At 42.5% G+C, this 21,222-nt stretch overlaps 1 protein-coding gene across 6 annotated transcripts in view; it reads right to left on the bottom strand.

The window, feature by feature from the left end:
- The window catches only part of tiam1.L (T cell lymphoma invasion and metastasis L homeolog), a 228,642-nt gene that overhangs the window by 59,096 nt on the left and 148,324 nt on the right, over positions 1-21,222 (bottom strand). For 4 of the 6 annotated variants that reach the window (XM_018245947.2, XM_018245948.2, XM_018245951.2 and 1 more), the window contains 2 exons: positions 10,444-10,536; positions 6,300-7,271 (listed from right to left, as the gene is read on the bottom strand). In XM_018245947.2, the coding sequence (XP_018101436.1) occupies positions 6,300-7,271; positions 10,444-10,482 (1,011 nt within the window). In that variant the 5' untranslated portion in view covers positions 10,483-10,536. The remainder of the gene's footprint in view (positions 1-6,299; positions 7,272-10,443; positions 10,537-21,222) is intronic. The other 2 variants (XM_041581580.1, XM_018245950.2) reach the window with 1 other exon arrangement.

Genomic DNA, 21,222 nt, shown 5'->3' with positions numbered 1-21,222 from the left:
AGGAGCACCTATGGGCAGTGCACAAGAAAGGGAGCCCCTATGGGCAGTGCACAAGAGAAGGAACACCTAAAGGCAGTGCACAAGGGAGGGAGCCCCTATGGGCAGTGCACAAGAGATGCCCACTGACACAAAACAAACCTGTTGGTGGAGCCCAATAAAACACAACACAACATAGTTGCAATTCCTTTTGTTTCTTAGCCTTGTTATTTATGAGCCAGCAGCACTTCGATTTATAGATTCGTCCCATAATTTGAGATTCTAGCTATAGAAAACAAAGTCTGTTGCCCTGGGTGCTACAAGAAAAGCCATTTGCTTTCCCTGAAGTTCCCACAAGTCCTCGAGATTCTCTGGTTCTCAGGCATGAGAGTTATGAAGCTTTGTGCACACAACCAGAGGTCACATTTCATTCTCTGCTGTGTACATAACCATAGAATGAATGAAGGGATAAACACCGGGGGCAGACTTGTTAAAGATCAAATCTTATATATACTTATAGCTTGAGAATAATGACCCGATCACACTTTGCATCTGGGATTAAAGATTCAGATGTGTTAGTGCTCGGCACTGCGTATGAGCATTACTGAATACTAAGGGTCAGGGCGCACAGGCAGATTAAGGGAGATTAGTCGCCCGGCAACAAATCTCTTCTTTGGGGCGACTAATATCACCGAACTGCCTCCCCTGCCTTCCCGCAGACTAAAATGTAAATTGCCGTCAGGATGGCACTCGGCACACGTCGTTTTGCAAAGTCGCCCGAAGTTGCCTCACAAGGAAACTTCAAGTGACTTCAGAAAACGAATCGCGCCGCGTGCCATTCTGCCGGTGATTTACATTTTAGCCAGCGGGAAGGCAGGGGAGGCAGTTCCATGAGATTAGTTGCCGCAAAGAAGAGATTTGCCACCAGGCTACTAATCTCCCGGAATCTGCCTGTGTGCCCTGACCCTAACTGCCATCTGAATGTTTAATTGTTCTTATGTTATGAATACATACGGTATACACACATAAAGTCATACAGTGAAATGTGCCGACTATTCCCTATACAAGAAAATATCCCCTCAACCCTCAAGAAGGGAATGAGCAGGGCTAGACAGCATTTACTATATTTTGTTTGGTTGCAAAAGACCTGTGCCTGTTGGTGGGTTTAGCAGGGTGCCATTTGCTCGGTTTCACACCCTTGTCTCTCCTTGGAGTCTTTGTAAATGTCTTCTACAAACACATAGCCTAATGCAAAGAGTAAATAGCTATACCAGCTGCCGCCTGCTTCTGAAGCTCCCTGCTTGATAGCTCCTATACTCCTGCCCCTGATGATAAAGCAAATTATTTTTCAGGCCCCCAAAATGTTTAGAGGTTGACTTGTTTCTCCAATATTTAATGAAATTGTATATGAATTAGGGCCTCATGGGGCCCCTATACCTCCTGGGCCCCCCTGCAGCCGCAGGGTCTGCTTCCTCTATAGTTACGCCCCTGATGCTGGGAAACATAGTTTATACTGACTACTGAGACACCAAGCCCATAAATAAACTCAATTTCTGCCAAATTCTATGGTCCCTTTCTGAGTCCCATGTCCATCCTCTTCCTCAGAACTTTCACTGGTCCATTGATTAATCAAACCACCGAATCACAATCATCAATCAGTGCAAAACATTTACTCAAGCCAATGAGGCCCTTCAACATGCCTCTTTAAAGGAACAGTAAAATCAAAAAATGAAATAGGGGCTGCCATTCAAAGGAGAAACGGCTCAGGTTACACAGCAGATAACAGATCAGCTCTGTAGAACATAATGATGTTATCTGTTATCCATTATTTATCCTGTGCCATATAGACTTTTTTCAATTTCCGCCATTGCAACACAGCAGCTTGTTTATATGAACTATAATAGTGTTTCTGAAGCAAACAGATCAGTTTTACAAATGCAGGGTAAGGGTCAGGCCACACTGGGTGTTTTGGGGAGATTTGGTCGCCTGGCAACTAATCGCCTCGTTTTTGCGGCAACCAATCTCCCCAAACGCTTTCCCTCACTCTGTGCCGGCTAAAATGAAAAACCGCCGGCGCTAATCATACGCGCCGATTCGTTTTCCGTAGTCGCCCGAAGTTTCCTCGTGAGGCGACTTCGGAAAACGAATTGCCGTGTGTGATTAGCGCCGGCGTTTTTTTTTTTTCATTTTAGCCGGCGCTGAGTGAGGGAAGGCGTTTGGGGAGATTGGTCGCTGCAAAAACAAGGCGATTAGTCGCCAGGTGACCAAATCTCCCCAAAACGCCCAGTGTGGCCTTACCCTAACAGTACATTATATTTTTATTACTTTAAAACACTAATTTTTTGGTGTTACTGTTCCTTTAAGCAGACGAAATATGGATTGGGAAAACAAAGCCACAGTTAAGGTGTACTTGGATACTGGAAGGCACTTTCTCATAGAAGTCTAGGGATAAGCAGCTCATGCACATATGAAATAAAATGCAAATATCAATATAAGACTTTCTTGCAAAAAAAAGTCTGCCAAGCTGTATTTGCTAAAGACAAGATACAAGAGATTGTACACACACACCACAAATTGGACATGTTTCACTATACAGCTATAAAGTTACATTTTGTTTGACTCCAATATAAGCAGCACTGCAGGCAGTTTGTTAGACTGAGGGAATCTGCAGGGAGAGAGGAGACTTACCCACAAGGACATTAATACTGATATCCCCAGCAGCTTCAGAGTCATTTTTTGTTGCAGAACCAGTTGAGAATCTAAGTAATCCAATAGCCTGTGCAACATCCTCCATCTCTAGGCTCGTTGCCCCCGGGACTGATAATAGTGACTGCAACTTCCGTGTGACATGCAATAGTTGCAGGGAAGTGACAGTGGGCTGGGCTCTTCAGCAATTGTCTCAGCTGCCCGGCACCAAAAGGGCCAATTTGTCACATTTGGAGTCTTTTTTCTCTGGCTTTTTAGAAGTTATCAATGCAACATTAAATGAATTGTTCAGTGTGAAAATAAAAACTGGGTAAATAGATAGGCTGTGCAAAATGAAAAATGTTTCTAATATAGTTAGTTAGCCAAAAATGTAATGTATAAAGGCTGGAGTGACTGGATGTCTAACATAATAGCCAGAACACTACTTCCTGCTTTTCAGCTCTCTTGGTTTCCACTGATTGGTTACCAGGCTGTAACCAATCATTGATTTGAGGGGGCCACATGGGTCATAACTGTTGCTTTTCAATCTGAGCTGAATGCTGAGGATCAATTGCAAACTCACTGAACAGTTATGTCCCATGTGGCCCCCCCTTAAAGTCACTGACTAACTCAGAGTTAGAGAGCTGAAAAGCAGGAAGTAGTGTTCTGGCTATTATGTTACACATCCAGTCACTCCAGCCTTTATACATTACATTTTTGGCTAGCTATATTAAAAACATTTTTTATTTTGCACAGCCTATTTATTTTTATACTGAACAATTCCTTTGATGTCCCACTTGGCTCTAAATATTTTCAGACCCCCTAGCAGTCGCTAGATGTGCGATCTCTTGTCCAGAAAGGATAAGCCTCAGTGCTCAGACAAAGACCTTTGGGGATTAATGAGTGGGAAGCTGACTTGGTGCTTATGGCAGGTGCGGTTAGAAGTGTCAGGAAGTGTCGCATTTTGCTCTGAAACTTCCTCCTCCCGACTAACAGCTCTGCCATTAAACCTCAAGCTGTGGCCCTTGCTAAACTGCAACTCCCAGCATCCCTTAGACAGGGCCTGCTGTCAGTTGCAGTTCAACACCAGCTGGAATATATCCAGTAGACCCTTAAAGGAGAAGTTAATGTTAAAACTAAGTAAGCTTTATCAGAAAGGTCTATATAAATACACCAGTAAACTCTCAAAGTAATGTTGCTCTGTCAAAAGAAACACAGCATTTGTTTCCTTCTATTGTGTACACATGGGCTTCTGTATCAGACTTCCTGTTTTCAGCTTAAACCTCCAGGGCTAGGGCTTGAGCATGCTCAGTTTGCTCCTCACTTTCCCCCCTTCCTCCTCCCCTGCTTGCTCTAATCTGAGCCCAGAGCTATGAGTGAGCAGGGAGAGACTCAGGCAGGAAGTGATGTCACAGCAAGCTAATATGGCAGCTTCTATCCTAAACAACCAGATAGAGCTTCTAGAGCCGTTTGCTCAGGTATGGTAGCAGAATAAATATAGTCTTATAGCTTGCACTATTGTGGCTAATCTACAGGCAATTATCTGCTTTGGTAGCTTTCCTTCTCCTTTAAAGGTTTCAGCTTAAATCCCCCATGTGTAAATAGAGAGGTCACTCAAACACATAGTAAGGTTCCATCCATCCCTGCAAATATTTATTCGTTCACGCTTTTCAGCTGTTTCACTGCAGAACACAGAAAGGAATAAGCCGTTTTCTTTTTTTTTTTCCAGGCCAAATTTAGAATTGTTCCCCCACCCCCTGCCATCGGCAATAAAACTGACAGATCAGTATGGGATTCCATGGAGATCCTTTCATAAGAACTATTGTGAAAATAAATTTACTGGGTCGGGTTAATCATTGTTGTAAAATGCCTTGGGGCCCCGGAGGACCCCCTTTGATGTAGGCTGATTCTCAGGGGAGTGTCCGGTGGTAACATAAATATGAACTTTTTGAGGCACCAGAAGGATCTTGATTAATAATGACTCCTGTCTGGCTCTCACAATGAACCCGAGCCCCTGTCATTCACTCCAATATTTTCATGATTTCTTTTTTTGAAAGCTGTACAAATCTATAATTTTTAAATACAAACAGAAAATGAAAAAATATAAAACAGAAACGTCTTAGAGGAGGGTCTACCATGGTGGGTAAATCTTTTTTTTTTGCATTAATATTTTTATGTGGTTAGATGTAGATCAATAAAGCTGGCCATAGACGCAAAGATTTGATCGTACGAATCTCCGTTTCGTACGATTTTCGGCCGTGTGTGAGGGAGAGTCCCGACATTTTTCGTGCCATGGCGTTCAGATGATATAACAGATTAGAAAATTTCTGTCGGCTGCCGATAATATCTCTGCGTGTATTGCTGATCTGACGATATCAGTGGGAGACTGTCGCCAGATTTTGTCGGACATAACTATCGTACGATGGCTGTCAAGGGCAGAACATCAGCTGATCTGTTCCTTTACTACTTTATTTGATCTGAATGGTTAGTGGCAGGAGATGACACCAAACAATCGTTCGTCCGATATGAAGGTAAATCTGCGCGTCTATGGCCAGCTTAACAGAGACGGTTTTGTATTTACAGTATGGAGTCAGCTCTCACTGATAGACATCTCCTTTTAGACAACCTCCCTCTACAGGCCAACTGCCAATCAAGGAGGCCATACAATCCCGCATTTGACAGTCTGGGCTACTTTAACTCCTCTGATTGGCAGGGTCGCCATCTGTGGGGGACGGTTGCCCCGGGCCATAAGGGTTTTTGTGTCTTTGGGGGGGACCGGCCATGCTGCATTTACTTGATTAGCCGGGCCCCCTGCTGTCAGAGAGCTGCTCAGAAGGGAGTGAGTAGCTCACGCGTGGCATCAACTTTACTGTAAGAACTCTCGACTTTTCATTGGCCACTTAAGTTTAAGTCCCGGGAAAGCTGCATGGGGATTGGATACGCTGGAGGGGAAGTTCAAACTTAACCCATCCAACCCATGTGCAGCTGTACCAGGACTTCAGTGACCAATCGCCAGAAAGAAAATGCAGTCACCCAAGCTCTTACCCTCCCAACCCGAAATCTGCAACTCCCTGATAGCAGTGTGTGTGGGGGGAGGGGGTCTGGAAATCAAGTAAAGGTGACCATAGACGCACAGATGATATCGTAAAAAAATAATTTTCGTACGATATTCGGTACGTGTATGGTGGGAAAAGAGACAACCGATATCGGCAGAAGACTTGGATATTGGTCGTCCCATTGATCAGGCTGGATGGAAAATTTTGGTTGGGTGCCTTTGAAGGGACCCAAACATCGGGCATTGTTAGTGCTGAATAGTCAGCTACAGGTAGAATTTTATTGTTTCTATATGTATAACTGACGATTCAGCTCTACAAACGTTTATTAAAATGAACGAGCTTTCCTGGAAAGATCTTTTCCAAGAAATTGTTACGTCTATGGCCACCTTAAGTCAAAACATTTCCACCCTGGCCACCAATAGTTTTTTTTTTTTAACTGCTGGAGTGTTGAAAGGTCACTTGTCCCTAGATAAAACCATTATATATATATATATATATACACACACACACACACACACAAAACCAACCGTAACGGAAAACCACAGCGACCTTATGACATATATTTGGAACAGTTACGCTTACCTGAGTTGTCTTTGCTCTTCGGCCATGCATGCTGTTGCTATGGCTGAGTTTCAGGTTTGCGGCACCTTCAGAAAGGCAATGGGACTTCCGACAAGGAAGAGTGTTATAATTGCTGTAAGGTGGAGTCTCTTCGGCAGAAGTGGGGTCCATTTTGTAATTTTCCGATTCTGGCGAGTGGGACACTAAATTCCGACAGTAGACCATAAATTTACTCCTTGGTGCGCCATTGACAGACGCATGTGGGATATTTTGCGGATACAAATCTGTTAAGGAATTGGCACGTTGGCAGGAATTCAGCTTGCCGTTATTACCTGCCTCGGCTATTATGGTCTCCTCACAGTCTTTCTCTTCGGTGGAGCATAAAATCTCCTCCGTGCTGGTTAAGTGTTCTTGGCTCAGATCGGAAAGGGAAAACTCCAGGCTGTCCTCTCTCCATATATCTGCTGATTTGGAACGCTTCTTCTTAAAACTTGCTGCATCCAAGAGGTTTGGCCCATTTGTGGTGTAGATCTGAGCTCGCCCATTGCCATCTGGAAAATAAGAGTGGTCTTCGCCATAAAGTCTACTTTCTTCACAGTCCTGCATGCTCTGCATGGAGGCTGCGGTGAGAACGGTGCTGCTGTTTAAACTCGGGGTGACTGAAGAATCTGTATGATAAGAAACGGGCCTCAAACCCATATCTACCCAATCCCGGCTGTCAAAGTCGTCCAGGTTGGCATCTTGAGAGTACGGCTCCATCCCATTTTCTGCTAAAGACTGAGGGATGCTGGGGGTGCTGCTTGACCTGTTACTGACTTCGGAATTCCGATGCACTGGTTTCCCTGATGAAGCATGGCGGGTCCTGCGAGAATTCTTATTGGAAATGCGGAGTGAGCGAGACGTGTGCTTCCGACCCAAAGTGCCGCCGTGCTCTTTCCCATACAAAGCTTGTTCTACATTTTGGCTTTCGGCGTTTCCCATGTTTTTGACCTTCTAGAAGAAAAGAAAGAGGACTATAAGTAATGATTAAAACACATTTTATCTTTCAAATAAGGCTCTTTGCATGGATGTTAAGGTAAGAAAGTGCTGCTGCACATGCCATGTTTCTTAAAGGGGAACTATCACGAAAATGAAAATTTGATAATAAGCTTCATTATACTGAAATTAAAAACTTCCTAAATACAATCACTTAAAGGAGAAGGAAAGCTATGGAGGCATTTTATTGCCAATAGATTAGCTGCAATAGTGCAAGCTAGAATATTATATTTATTCTGTAGAATATTTTACCATATCTGAGTAAAAAGCTCTAGAAACTCTCTGTTTGTTTAGAATAGGAGCTGCAGTATTAATGTGGTGTGACATCACTTCCTGCCTGAGTCTCTCCCTGCTCTGAGCTCAGATTACAGTAGAGAAGGGAGGGGTGGGGGGAGAGGAGCAAACTGAGCATGCTCTTGCCCAGGGCAATGAGGTTTAAGCTGAAGGCAGGAAGTCTGATACAGAAGCCCATGTGTACACAATAGAAGGAAAGAAATGCAGTGTTTCTTTTGACAGGGGACTCAGAGCAACATTACTTTGGGGGTTTACTGGTATATTTAGATGGACCTTTCTGATAAGGCTTACTTAGTTTTAACCTTTCCTTCTCCTTTAAATATTCTGCATTGTTTCTGAGATAATCAAGTTTATCTTCACTATTCCTCTCTCAGCATCAGTTTCTATTGATTCTCTCTTCATGCAGCAGTTGGGTGTCACATATTCATTTCCAGTACAAACAAAATAACTGCATTTTGCACAAATTCTGCATGTAGAGAGACATGATGTCTAATGATTTTAATAGAGTGAGCTCTAATACATCTTCTAGGCAAAAGGAGCCCCCCCCCCATAAGATTTATTAGCTCTAAATGTCAATGACTATCTTAAAGGGATACGGTCATGGAAAAACATGACTGGGGCAGCTGGGAAACTCACAATATGTCTAGGCCCATGTCAGATTTCAAAAATAAATATAAAAAAATCTCTTTTGAAAAATGGATTTACATAGTGGGCACCCCTAGGCCCACTGCCATTCGTTGCCCCTGTTCCCTCCCCTTTATTCATGCAAATTTTCAACATCTGGATGGGAGCAATGGGGATTGCGCATGGGAAATTAAAAAAAATTATTGTTTCTCCAACACATCCCCAGTGTTTTTGAACCAAAGTGGGTTTGGTTGGGCAGCATGCCGACCCCCTAAAATCCTGCCACCCTAGGCCGGGCCAGGTGGCCTTTCCACAAATCTGGGCCTGTCCCCGCCCCTAATATGCAAATTAGGATTTGGATTCGGTTCAGCCAGGCAGAAGGATTCGTCCGAATCCAAATCCTGCTGAAAAAGGCCGAATCCCGAACCGAATCCTGGATTCGGTGCGTTCCTAACTTGTAGGTTAAGAATCCCTGGACTAAGTGGATCTATTATTTTAAGAATATCTGAAAAAGATATCTGCATCACTTTGAAATGACAGTGAGCAAAGCAATGACACGCACAGGCTAAAAGTGGAATGCGTTGGAGAGGGAGCATATGGATCCACCTACAGGCAAAACATTGCTTTAATGCTACTCCTGAACAAGAACTAAATGGAAGAAACATGCTTTATTCCCTGGAAAAAAAAAACTATTCCTGGCATCAATTAAGGAGTTCTTTCAATCAGAATGGCTGTTACTGTGGCTCTTACACTAATGTGATTTGCCTTGGGGGTGCATTTTAGCTATGACAGTGCCTTATGGAAACCGGCCCCTGACACAGATTCAGAAGTGGCTGAGTATATAATAACACTGCACTACTCCAAGCAAAAGATTATAATTTGCTGCTGCCAAAAAATAGTCCAGATGGGAATAACCTCTGTACATAAGCACTGTTATATAATATAGAAATGGCTCTGAACCCTTAGTACAGGTCACAAGCAGAACTGACACTTTTGAGAATGAATAAGACAGAATGAAAAATGAAAAGTGAATACAGCTATGGGATCTGTTATCCAGAATGTTTGGGACCTAGGGATTTCCAGATAATTTGGAGCTTCATACCATAAATCTACTAGAAAATCATGTTAATATTAAATAAACCCAACAGGCTGGTTTTGCCTCCAATAAGAATTGATTGTATCTTAGTCTGGATCAAGTACATAGTATTGTTTTATTATTAGAGAGTAGGGATGCACCGAATCCAAGATTCGGTTCGGGACTCGGCCAGGATTCAGCCGAATCCTTCTTCCTGGCCGAACAGAATCCGAATCCTAATTTGCATATGCAAATAAGGGGCGGGGAGGGAAATCATGTGACTTTTTGTCACAAAACAAGGAAGTAAAAATGTTTTCCCCTTCCCACCCCTAATTTGCATATGCAAATTAGGATTCGGTTCAGTATTTTGCCGAATCTCTCACGAAGGATTCGGAGGTTCGGCCGAATCCAAAATAGTGGGTTCGGTGCATCCCTATTAGAGAGAAAAGGTATGGGATCCGTTATCCAGAAAGAATCAGAATCAGAGCCGGGCCAACCCAGCCAGACGACCTAGGCAACCTGGCTGGGCACGGCATCGGCTGAGTGTATGCTCGAGAGACGGGACCGGACAATGGGGTAGGCGTCAGAGCAGGTACGTGCCTGCCCCCCCCAGCTTTGCACCCTAGGCACGTGCCTACTCTGCCTACCCCTAGTTCCGGCCCTGATCAGAATTACGGAAAGGCCGTCTCCCATAGACTCCATTTTAAGCAAATAATCCAAATTTTTCAAAATGATTCCCATTTTCTGTGTAATAATAAAACAGTAGTTTGTACTTGATCCCAACTAAGATATAATTAATCCTTATTGGAAGCAAAACCAGCCTATTGGGTTTATTTGATTTTTACATGATTTTCGAGTAGACTTAAGGTATGAAGATCCAATTTACAGAATTATCCGTTATCCGGAAAACCCCAGATCCGAGGATTCTGGATAACAGGTCTCAAACCTGTAATTTAAAAACACTGGATTATTTGGATAAAATGGAGTTTATGGGAGATGGCCTTTCCGGAATTCGGAGCTTTCTGAATTAATGGGCTTCCGGATAACGGAACCCATACCTGTATAACTAAAGGAATTGCATTAAAAAAAATCATGTCTAGTTACACAAGCTCCCTCCTTTTCTGAGAATTCTCTTACCTGTAGCAAAATAAAAAGGCGTCTAGCATCACTCAGCATAAGACTTCCACGGATCCAGATACTTCATTTCTTGTCTGTCTCGAAGGAAGGGTTCTGCAAATGAAAGGAACAGGATAAGTAAAACCCTTGCTATATATTAGAACATGACGTTGTTCATTAAACGTAACACATGATTTTGCTCAAACCTGAGAGAGTGTCTTTTTTTATTCAAATATTTAGGTTATCACATCATTTCTAGTTATTCCAATGGAGTATGTAGGTATAGAATCAAAGTTTTCTTTTCCTGGGCCCAAAGTGGGCTTCGTTGGAAGGGGGCAGGGTAACGGTAAATAAGGTTGTGGTCTCCACCAACCAGGGATGTGGCTAAAAGTTCTCATATTTTAACGTTAAAGGGGTAGTTTAGCTTTGCAAATATCATAGAATGCCCTATTTCTTTTTGGCCTTTGCTTTTTTATCTAATAATTTATTATTTGCCTGATTGTTATTTAAAACATTATCTGCTAGTCGGAGGGGTCACTGACCCTGACAACCAAAAACATTTTGCTCTCTGAAACTACAAGTTATGGTTAGTTTTTATTATGTATTTTGCTATTCAGGGCCTTTTCATTCATCTTTAACTTTGTAATTCAAACCAGGGGTAAGTGCAGGGGTAAGTTAGACCCTAGAAACCACAGAGGTGCTGGAATTCCAAACTGAAGAGCAACTAAATAAGAATGCTAAATAAGTAAAAAATGCACCAAACTATAAAGAGCTCCAACTGAAAATCATCTTGGAATATCAATGTCCAAATCATTGTAAAGGTTATTTTAAAGGGATACTGTCATGGAAAAAAAAAAAAAAAATGTTCAAAGCGCATCAGTTAATAGTGCTGCTTCAGCAGAATTCTGCACTGAAATCCATTTCTCAAAAGAGCAAACAGATTTTGTTTTATATTTAATTTTGAAATCTGACATGGGGATAGACATATTGTCAGTTTCCCAGCTGCCCCCAGTCATGTGACTTGTGCTCTGATAAACTTTAATCACTCTTTACTGCTGTACTGCAAGTTGGAGTGATATCACCCCCCTCCCTTTCCCCCCCCAGCAGCCTAACAACAGAACAATGGGAAGGTAACCAGATAGCAGCTCCCTAACACAAGATAACAGCTGCCTGGTAGATCTAAGAACAGCACTCAATAGTAAAATCCAGGTCCCACTGAGACACATTCAGTTACATTAAGTAGGAGAAACAACAGCCTGCCAGAAAGCAGTTCCATCCTAAAGTGCTGGCTCTTTCTGAAAGCACATGACCAGGCAAAATGACCTGAGATGCACCTACTCACCAATATGACAACTAAAAATACACCTGCTGGTTCAGGAATTAAATTTTATACTGTGGAGTGAATTATTTGCAGTGTAAACAGTGTAATTTAGAAATAAAAACTCCATCATAAAAAAATTTCCTTTCAGGTGGACTACCCCTTCAACCACAGAGAGGTGTCAAACTCCAGAAGATGATTTTCGGAAGGTTTTTGTCCTTACCCCCCAAAACCCTTGACCATGCCCCCAGCTTAGTATAAAAAAAACACACCACTATATACAGTTGCCTGAATGTGTCAAAGCTGTAGAAGAAGAAGATGGCTGCCGTGAACTCCGATGCTGTGAATCTGCACCGAGGGGTAAGTAAAAAGTTAGGGGCATTTGGCCGAGGTAGCAGCTAGGCTAGGGGAGGAGGGAGGTCGGTCTATGTAGGGTAGGGGGTTAGGGGTTTACTTCTCCTTTAAAGTAATAGAAATACTGCTGCCCACCCAGGTCATAATGCCAATAGCAAAGACACGTGTGAGTATAGTGCAGGGGTATAAATAAAAAGCAAGAGTGCAATGTTCTGAAGAGCAGATTTGCTTGTGTAAAAATAGACTGGGGTGGGAGGCAGTTGTTACAAGGCTTTATCTATATTCCTGCAAGTGGAGAGAAATACAAGAGAAAATAGCTGCCAGTGTGTGGCCAGATCCTTATCTCAGGCAGAATGGTGTATTGACTGTAAAGCTGGGATTGGCCCCTGTGGGAGCTGGGCAAGATGACAGCGTAAGGCAAAGGCGGGTACATCACAGGGGATGGAGGCAACTAAGTAACAATGCCCCGATGTGTTCTACTATGGCTGCAATCACATCTATTATTTTTATTATGTTGTTAGTTATGTAGTGCCAACATGTTTACACAACTCTTCCCAGAGACATGAAAACATGGCACTGGCCATGGACCTATCACCCAGACAGAATAAAAGTCCTTTTCAAATTAAACATGAAATCCAAATTCTTTTTTTTATTAAAGCATTCATAGTTCATAGTAAACGCATTTAAAAATCTCAGCTGCCAATCAAATATTGTCTGCCCTTCCTCTATGCCTTAGGCAATTACTTTCACTTTCCATTCAGCACTTCCTACATGTCACTGCTCTCCCCACATTCCCCCAGTTCTCTGTGTGTAGCCAGTACATGGGGATGGACATCAGGTCCCCCATTGTGTTACACAAACAAGATTCTGAGATGATACAAGGCTTGTCTTAATAACAGTGTCCACAAAATGGCTCCTGCCTGCTTGTTATAATTAAGACATCCCATACTGAAGGAAACAAAAGTCAAATAGTTATACAGTGTAATTAAAGTTAATTTCGTTTGACTAGCGTGATAAAATAGGATTTAGAATATTTTTTTTGGGTGACGGGTCCCCTTTAAAGGGGTGTTTGATATTCAAGATAACTTTTAGTATATTATAGAATGACTAATTCTAAGCAAATTTTAAATTGGTACTAACACAGGGATGATGCTATTTTTTTCTAAAAACTGGAAAAACCAAACTGCACTCCTACTATCTGAATCAAGTAGCATACACGGAAAAAGAGCAATCGATTTGATATATTTTCTAGTTGTGAAAGGGGCAGAGCAGAATATGATGGAAGGAAGTGAGAGATGGGTAGAGTTTGGCCAAATCAGCTTTTCCAGGGAATATGGCGCATCTGGGTCTTACACTATAGGGAATATCACCTATTGTAAACTATAAGGATATAAGAAGTCATGGTGGATGTGTTCTATGGCCACACAAGTGCTTCTATGCAGGTCATGGCACTTCTACTATTCTCATATTTTAAAGTAGGAGATACATGACTTCAAAGAATGACGTTTTAGTGGATCTTGTGACATCACTAAGCAACATTTATAATGGATGGCATCACTCAGCACGGTTTCTAAGGATATATTTTATGGATATCCACAGTCATTGTGGATTAAATGCTGATAAAGAATTGCGGAGACAGATGTTGTTGCAAATGGCACCATTGTGCATGGATTTAATGACACTGGGCTTACAGAAACATTTAATTATATAAAATATTTGCAAAGGAGTGTAGATTCTGATATAGCGGGGTGATGTTACAGACATAAACCTTATAATATATGTTAAGAATTCTTAGTACCACCAGCTATAGCCTCCCTTATGGGAGACAAAGCGCATTGATGGAGCAGCTGTTTAAAATCAGCTCCGGCGAGGAACAAAGCAGAGCTATGTGGGATCTGTTCCAAGAGACCCAACGGGCTCCTATACAGCAAGAAGTTCTAGGTTAAATCACAAATGAGAGACATGAGTTAATAACACTCACTTTCCAGAGCTGACGGATATTCCTTAGAAATAACATCACAATGGGTGGGAAATTGCACTGTCTGCTCCCCCCCCAAATTAAGGAAGGGAGGATTTCATGGGCAATAATTCATTTTTACATTTTAGGTGACAGCAATAATTTTCTGTTATTGCTGTGGGGAAAAACCTGACTGGGTGTAACATGAAATTAAACCTAAGCTATTTTACCCTAAAAAAAGACAGATGAAGATAAATAGCAGGTTCCAGTCTTATCAGATTGCCTTAATAAGCCAAAACGCTGGGATAAAGTGAAAAAGCATTTGAGGGCATTTAAGGGTAAGGCCACACTAGGCGATAGCGCGGCGATTTGACTCGCGGCGACTTTTCGCCGCGACTTTTAAGCGGCAATCGCTGGGGAAACTTTGGCGCTGGCGTCTATGGGGGATCGCGACAAATCGCTAGCGTAAAAACACACGCGGCGATCTTTTTTCTATTGTCGCTCGAAATCGCCTCGCTAGGCGATTTCGAGCGACAATAGAAAAAAGATCGCCGCGTGTGTTTTTACGCAGCGATTCCCCATAGATGCCAGCGCCAAAGTTTCCCCAGCGATTGCCGCTTAAAAGTCGCGGCGAAAAGTCGCCGCGAGTCAAATCGCCGCGCTATCGCCTAGTGTGGCCTTACCCTAAGAGTTATAGAAGCAGATATAATTCAGACTCACAAGGTAGCAGTCAGCAGTGCCCATCCCTCTGTAGATAATAAAGGCTGCAGAACGGTCGCTCAATAACAAGGCAAACAAATATACTATGGCACTAAATGTATCCACCCGACCCTAACCAAACAAAGAGACAGAAGTTGTTTAATTAGGTTGAAGGGGTGGTTTACCTTTAAGTTAACTTTTTATATGTTATATAATGGCCAATTCTAAGCAATGGTTCAGTTGGTCTACATTCATTTAATAATTTGTTTTTGACTCTTTCCAGCTTTCAAATGGGGGGGGGGGCGAGTCACTGACCCCTTCTAAAAATCAAATGCTCTGTAAGGGTCAGGGCACACGCTCGGATTCGGTTAGTCACCCAGCGACAAATTTCCTCTTCTTTGGGGCGACTAGTCTCCCCGACCTGCCTCCCTGCCGGCTAGAATGTAAATCGCCGGCGGAATGGCACTCGGAACGCTTCGTTTTCCGAAGTCATCTGAAGTTTCCTCGTGAGGCAACTTCCGAAAGTGAAGCGCTCCAAGTGCCATCCTGCAGGCGATTTACATTGTAGCCGGTGGGAGGCAGTACAGGTAGATTAGTCGCCCCGAAGAAGAGGAGATTTGTCGCTGGGCAACTAATTTCACCAAAACTGACACACGTGGAGATTCGGGGAGATTAATCGTCCAGTGACAATGCCTTCCCGCCGGCTAACATCTAAACCGCCGGCGGGATGGCACTCTGAGAGCTTCATTTTCCGAAGTCGTCCGAAGTTTGGTATCTACTATCTGAGTAACTGTGGGAGGAGAGGATTTCACTGAACCCAATTTCTCTTGGTTTCACCCTTTAGGGTCAGGGCACACTCTCAGATTCGGGGAGATTAGTTGCCAGACTTCAGAAAACGAAACGCTCCGTTTGCCATCCCGCCCGCGATTTTGATTCTAGCCGGCCGGAAGCCAGTTCGGGGAAATTAGTCGCCCGAAGAAGAGTCGATTTGTCGCTGGGCAACTGAATCTCCCCGAATCTCCACGTGTGTCTCTGCCCTTATAAAAGGACCCCTCCCCATTATTAAGCCAGAACACAATCGGTGAAATACCCAACCATTACTTCCTTTTAGATAAATAGGTAACACCGTGGGCCAAACCCCTTCAGAACTCACTATTGTGTGTTTTAGGTTCACTCCTTCTGTAGATGTGTTATTGTGCCATCAGGCTCTTATGAATAACATCAGCTTATATTTCATTGTAGACGTCCCTTCCCTTAAATATGATCCAAACGAGCAGAGAGCCAAAAAAACAACCCAGGATTCGTATTCCCGATAGTTTTGTCAACAGTTTAATTGAAACAATGGGACAAGATCCAAGAACTTGCTGGACACCAGGATAAAAGACTGCGTGGGAAAAATCGGAGAAAAATGGAACAGTATCTATCAGATTCCAGTGCACAAATGTATTTATGAAAGGCGAGCCCACCATAGGAGAGTTACAGAGTTGGAACGTATTACTCAGACTCTGTACAGCATAAAGGAGTCCAGTCCAAGGCTGGAGTAAATAAAAGCAGATGATTATACATGGAGGCCTCTATTTATCAACATTCCCATTTTAGTGGCTTTTAAAAACTAACCTGAACTCATATTCTCTAAGGACACAGATTCGGGATTTGGGAGATTTAGTCGTCCCGAAAAAAAATTGGCTCTTCTTCGGGGCGACTAATCTCCCCTAACTGCCTCCCGCCGGCTAGAATGTAAATCGCGGGTGGGATGGCACTCGGAGCGATTCGTTTTCCGAAGTCGACCCAAAGTAGCCTCACGAGGAAACTCTGAGTGCCATCCCACCGGCGATTTACATTCTAGCCGGCGGGAAGGCAGGTTAAGGCAATTTGGGGAGATTAGTCGCCCTGAAGAAGAGGAGATATGTCGCCGGGCAACTAAATCTCCCAGAATCTAAGACCTAAAACCACAAATATTGTGCATTTTATTAAACGGGTGGTTCACCTTGTAGTATGTTATAGAATGGCTAATTCTAAGCAACTTTTCAATTGATCTTATTTCTTATAGTTTTTTTTTTTTTAATTATTTGCCATCTTTGTCTGACTCGTCCCAGGTTTCAGATGGGGGTTACTGACCCCATATAAAAACAAATCCTCTGTAAGGCTACAAATTTATTGTTGTTGCTACAGTTTATTGCTCATCTTTCCATTCAGGCCTCTCCTGTTCATATTCCAGTCTCATATTCAAATTAATGCATGGTTGTTGAGGTAGTTTGGACTTTAGCAACCAGATTGCTGAAATTGCAAACTGGAGAGCTGCTGAATAAAAAGCTGAAGAATTCAAAAACCACAAATAATAAAAAAAGAAAACCAATTGCAAATTGTCTCAGAATATCACTCTCTACATCATACTAAAAGTGAATTCAAAGGTGAACCACCCCTTTAAAAGATCAGAATATAAAAAAAAGCTCAAAGTCTAAATTGATTAAAAATAAATAAATAGGATAAGCGCAGCTCCCATTGACTTGTAAAGGACCTTGACAGCTTTTACGTGGCAAAGTTTTGTATGATAGCTTTTTTCTGTGGGTTTTTAGTGGTTTTAGAGGTTTTTGAAACCTCGAATAAACTCATTTTCTTCAAAACCACGAATGCCACATAATTTATTAAAAGATCCAAATATAAAAAGCACAAAGAAAAAAAAAGCACTGAATGATCCGAATAAAAATATAAGATCCTCTAAAAATTCATGTTTTTTCGACAATTACTAGCGAAAGCAATCTAAAAGTCTGAATTAATAAAAATGGACAAATAGGATAAGAGTAGCTCCCATTGACTTGTACAGGCCCTCAACAGCTTTTGCATGGCAAAGTTTTGTATTAGAGTTATTCATGGTATTTACACTTTATAAATCTGGAACTTTTAGAAAACCAGAAAAAGAAAAGAAAATTAGATTCTGGAACTGCCTCTTCCCGCCAGCTAGAATGTAAATCGCTGGCGTGATAGCACTTGGAGCGCTTCGTTTTGTGAAACCAAAAAAACTTCGGGCAACTTTGGAAAGCCAAAGCAATCCGACTGTCATCCCGCCGGCAATTAACATTCTAGCAGGCTGGAAGGCAGTTCGGGGGAAATTAGTCGCCCGAAGAAGAAGCGATTTGACGCTGGGCGACTAATCTCCCGAAATAGCAGCTTGTGCCCTGGCCCTTAAAGGCATATTCAACATATGTTTGCGGTTTGGTTCAGTTCTTATTAAACCAATGAATTGTCTGAAATGCACCATCAGAGAAAGAAGGGAAAAAACACCTTGGGGGATGGGGGAAGAAGGAGTTAAAATGCCAGTCCTGAGCTGGAATACTGTAATTAGGTGAGAAATGAAACAACAAGATGTTCGCTGTTAATTCCAGGTCGGCAGGGGGTCCATTCAACTGCAAATACTTCCATCTTAAAAAGGTTCCCATATTGGCAGGATCAGAGAAGCGCGACAATTAGATACAGTTCTTGTTCAGTTAAGACGGTTATAAAGGAATTAAACCTCTTGAGTGGAGTTCAAAAGACTCGCTGGGAGGAACGGGGCGGCCATGAAAGCACACGTGGCCGGCTACTGCAACCCGGGCTTGTGCAAAGAATGAAAAGCTTGTTGGAAGGTCGGGGAGGGCCACATTAAGATCAATGAAAAATTGATTTTGACCTCGATGTGAACAGAACACTCCTTCCTTGTATTTGTATTTATACCTATGCGTGGGCGCTGCCATACTGCTTATCTAACTGGCACCATGTAGGATAAAAACAGGCCAAATAGTAAATGACCCGGATATCGACAGCAAACTAGGATATTTCAGCTGTCTATTTTGGGAAATTAAAGTCGCCTAGAGAGACAATTGTCATTTAAGCTTTTACATTTTCGTTATGCAAACAGAATGCAATTTCATCCACTGACACTGGCTCTATGGTTGCCACCTGCCTGGATTTCACACAGACAGGCCGATTTTTGGAAAGGCTGCCCATGTGAAAAGTGCCTGTCCGGATTTCCGAATTAGGAAATCCGGAAACAGGACATAGAAGTGAATATGTCATCAGTCCCGCCTCCATGTCATCTGCCCCGTCCCCTACGTCAACCACCCCAACCCCCGATATCATCCGGACCACCCCCCCAATGTCGCCTGCCCCCTGCCAGTTTTCCCCAAAGAAAAAAGGTGCAAACCCTACCTGGTTCCTTATCTCCCAGAGATCCCAGATGTTGATTGGGATATTCATATTATTCCCAAACTTTCCTGTGCCTGTCACTGCCTCAATGTCCATTGAACAAAGGTGCTAATCTTGCATCACTCACTAGTGAATATGACTCCTTGCATCCTAGCAAAGCCACTTTCTGCAACCTACAACCTTTCCACTAAGGCATGTGTGGGGCCATCCGACGGGCTTTCCCGATCGGTATCTGCCGAAAGTCGACCAGATCTTGATTGCGAAGGTTAAAAAATCCCGTTGGATGCATTATGATCCGATAGTTGGGCCCTAGAGTAGAGTCCTGCGCCGAACCTATTTGTTAAATCCGAACCGGACCTGCAACCCACACCTGGACCCGCATACTTACCAGCTTGGACCCGCAACCCGATGACCATCAAGAAACAGGAAGTGCTGTCATTGTAAACCGGAAGTGACATCATTAGAAGTAAGGGTGATCAGAAAAACCCGGCGAACCGCTGACCCGCGTCTATACCCGCTCCCGAAAATCCTACCTGCAACCCGCAGGGTACCACAGGTTTTTGCTGGTATCCGACCTGCTGCAGGACTGTACCCTAGGGCCCACAATCAGATTAGCCCGATATGCCAAACGAGCGATGTCGCTCGTTTGGCGACATCGCTGAACAAGCGGATGTCTACGTCTATGGCCACCTTTAGACAGTAAGCTCTTCAGGGCAGGGACATCCTTCCTACTGTGTCTCACACCACATAGCACTTGCTCTCTGTGTATTTATTGTTTTTATTATACTTTTCCTCCCTGTGTGTACTTTTGTATATTGTAAGATTGTACAGCACTGCAAGAAGTAACTTTATGTATGTATAACTTTATAAATACAGTGACTCAGGGCTGCTACCTACATAATTAATTGCTCTCATTTTTTATATCATTACGCCCCTTCCAAAAATAGTAATGCATCGAGTCACACCCAGCCATCTCCATAAGCACCAGGTCATCCACTTCGATGAAGTCTGTGACCAGCCAATAAACAATGGGAAGTTTAGGAAAAGCTGAAACTGTCAGCTGAGGCGAAAAAAAGCAAGAGAGGCATATGATCCATAGTTCTAAAAATGAAATAAGTACAAAGGGGAGGGGCAAATAATGTGTATTGGTTCTTCAAGTGACAGACTAATCTCAAAATAGATCCCACCATTGCAAGCTGTGAAAGGGTTAATGGCAGTCATTTAGAAATGTGTGTCATGGAATACAGGGAGGGGATCCCAGCTAACCAGCAAGTATAATTCTCTAGAAAAAGCCATGTTAAACGCTATCATTTATAGTAATTACCTATGTTAATGAGACAAGGGAACAGAATAAAGCACCTGCTGTTTATTCAGTTATAAAGTTCAGCACCTCCTTCCAGTGTCCAGTAGGCCGGAGGTATATAATTTGTCTGTCAGGCGTCCTGGTAATTAATATCTTCCCCAATGATAGAGAGAAGAGGAGCAGGGCAGTGAGTCCCTAGAGGATACAGCTGGGGCCCGAGAGTGAGTGGGTTGCAGGAAGAGGAGTGTGACAAGATCACTGGGCTGTGGTTCCATGAGTGTGACAGGTGTGAGCGTGTGAATGACAGTTAGATCCTGTCATACCCCCTGGGGTCCGGAAAAACTGTAATCAGGAGATGGTTATAGACTCCGTCAATTATACCCGGCACCTCATGTGCTTTTGTGAAATGCCATATTTACTGTAAAATGCATTACACTCTATATATATATACTGTATATATATATATATATATATATATATATATATATATATACTGTATATATATATATATATATATATATATATATATATATATATATATATATATATATATATATATATATATATATATATATATGTATGTATGTATATATATATATATATAGTTAGTCCAGGTGTGTATCCGCACTCTAAATTGTCCAAGTGGGTGCTATATCAAAATATGATAAATAGCGATAAGGAAGATAAGCACTCCAATATTACTGGTCAATAATCATTTATTCCACTGTGCATACCAACGTTTCAGTCCACGTTTGGACCTTTATCAAGGATCAAAACGTTGGTATGCACAGTGGAATAAATGATTATTGACCAGTAATATTGGAGTGCTTATCTTCCTTATCGCTATATATATATATATATATATACACACACACACACACACACACCGACACATACAACACAATGGCAGCACCATCAACCATTCAGAGATTAAAATGAATCCTACACAATCCTGCTCTTTTCTATGGTACTGACTTACCATTTACC

Source organism: Xenopus laevis, chromosome 2L, assembly GCF_017654675.1.
Source record: "Xenopus laevis strain J_2021 chromosome 2L, Xenopus_laevis_v10.1, whole genome shotgun sequence".
NCBI lineage: Eukaryota > Metazoa > Chordata > Amphibia > Anura > Pipidae > Xenopus > Xenopus laevis.
The sequence above is the reverse complement of the archived record's forward strand: the minus strand, read 5'-3'. Positions and strand labels throughout refer to the sequence as shown.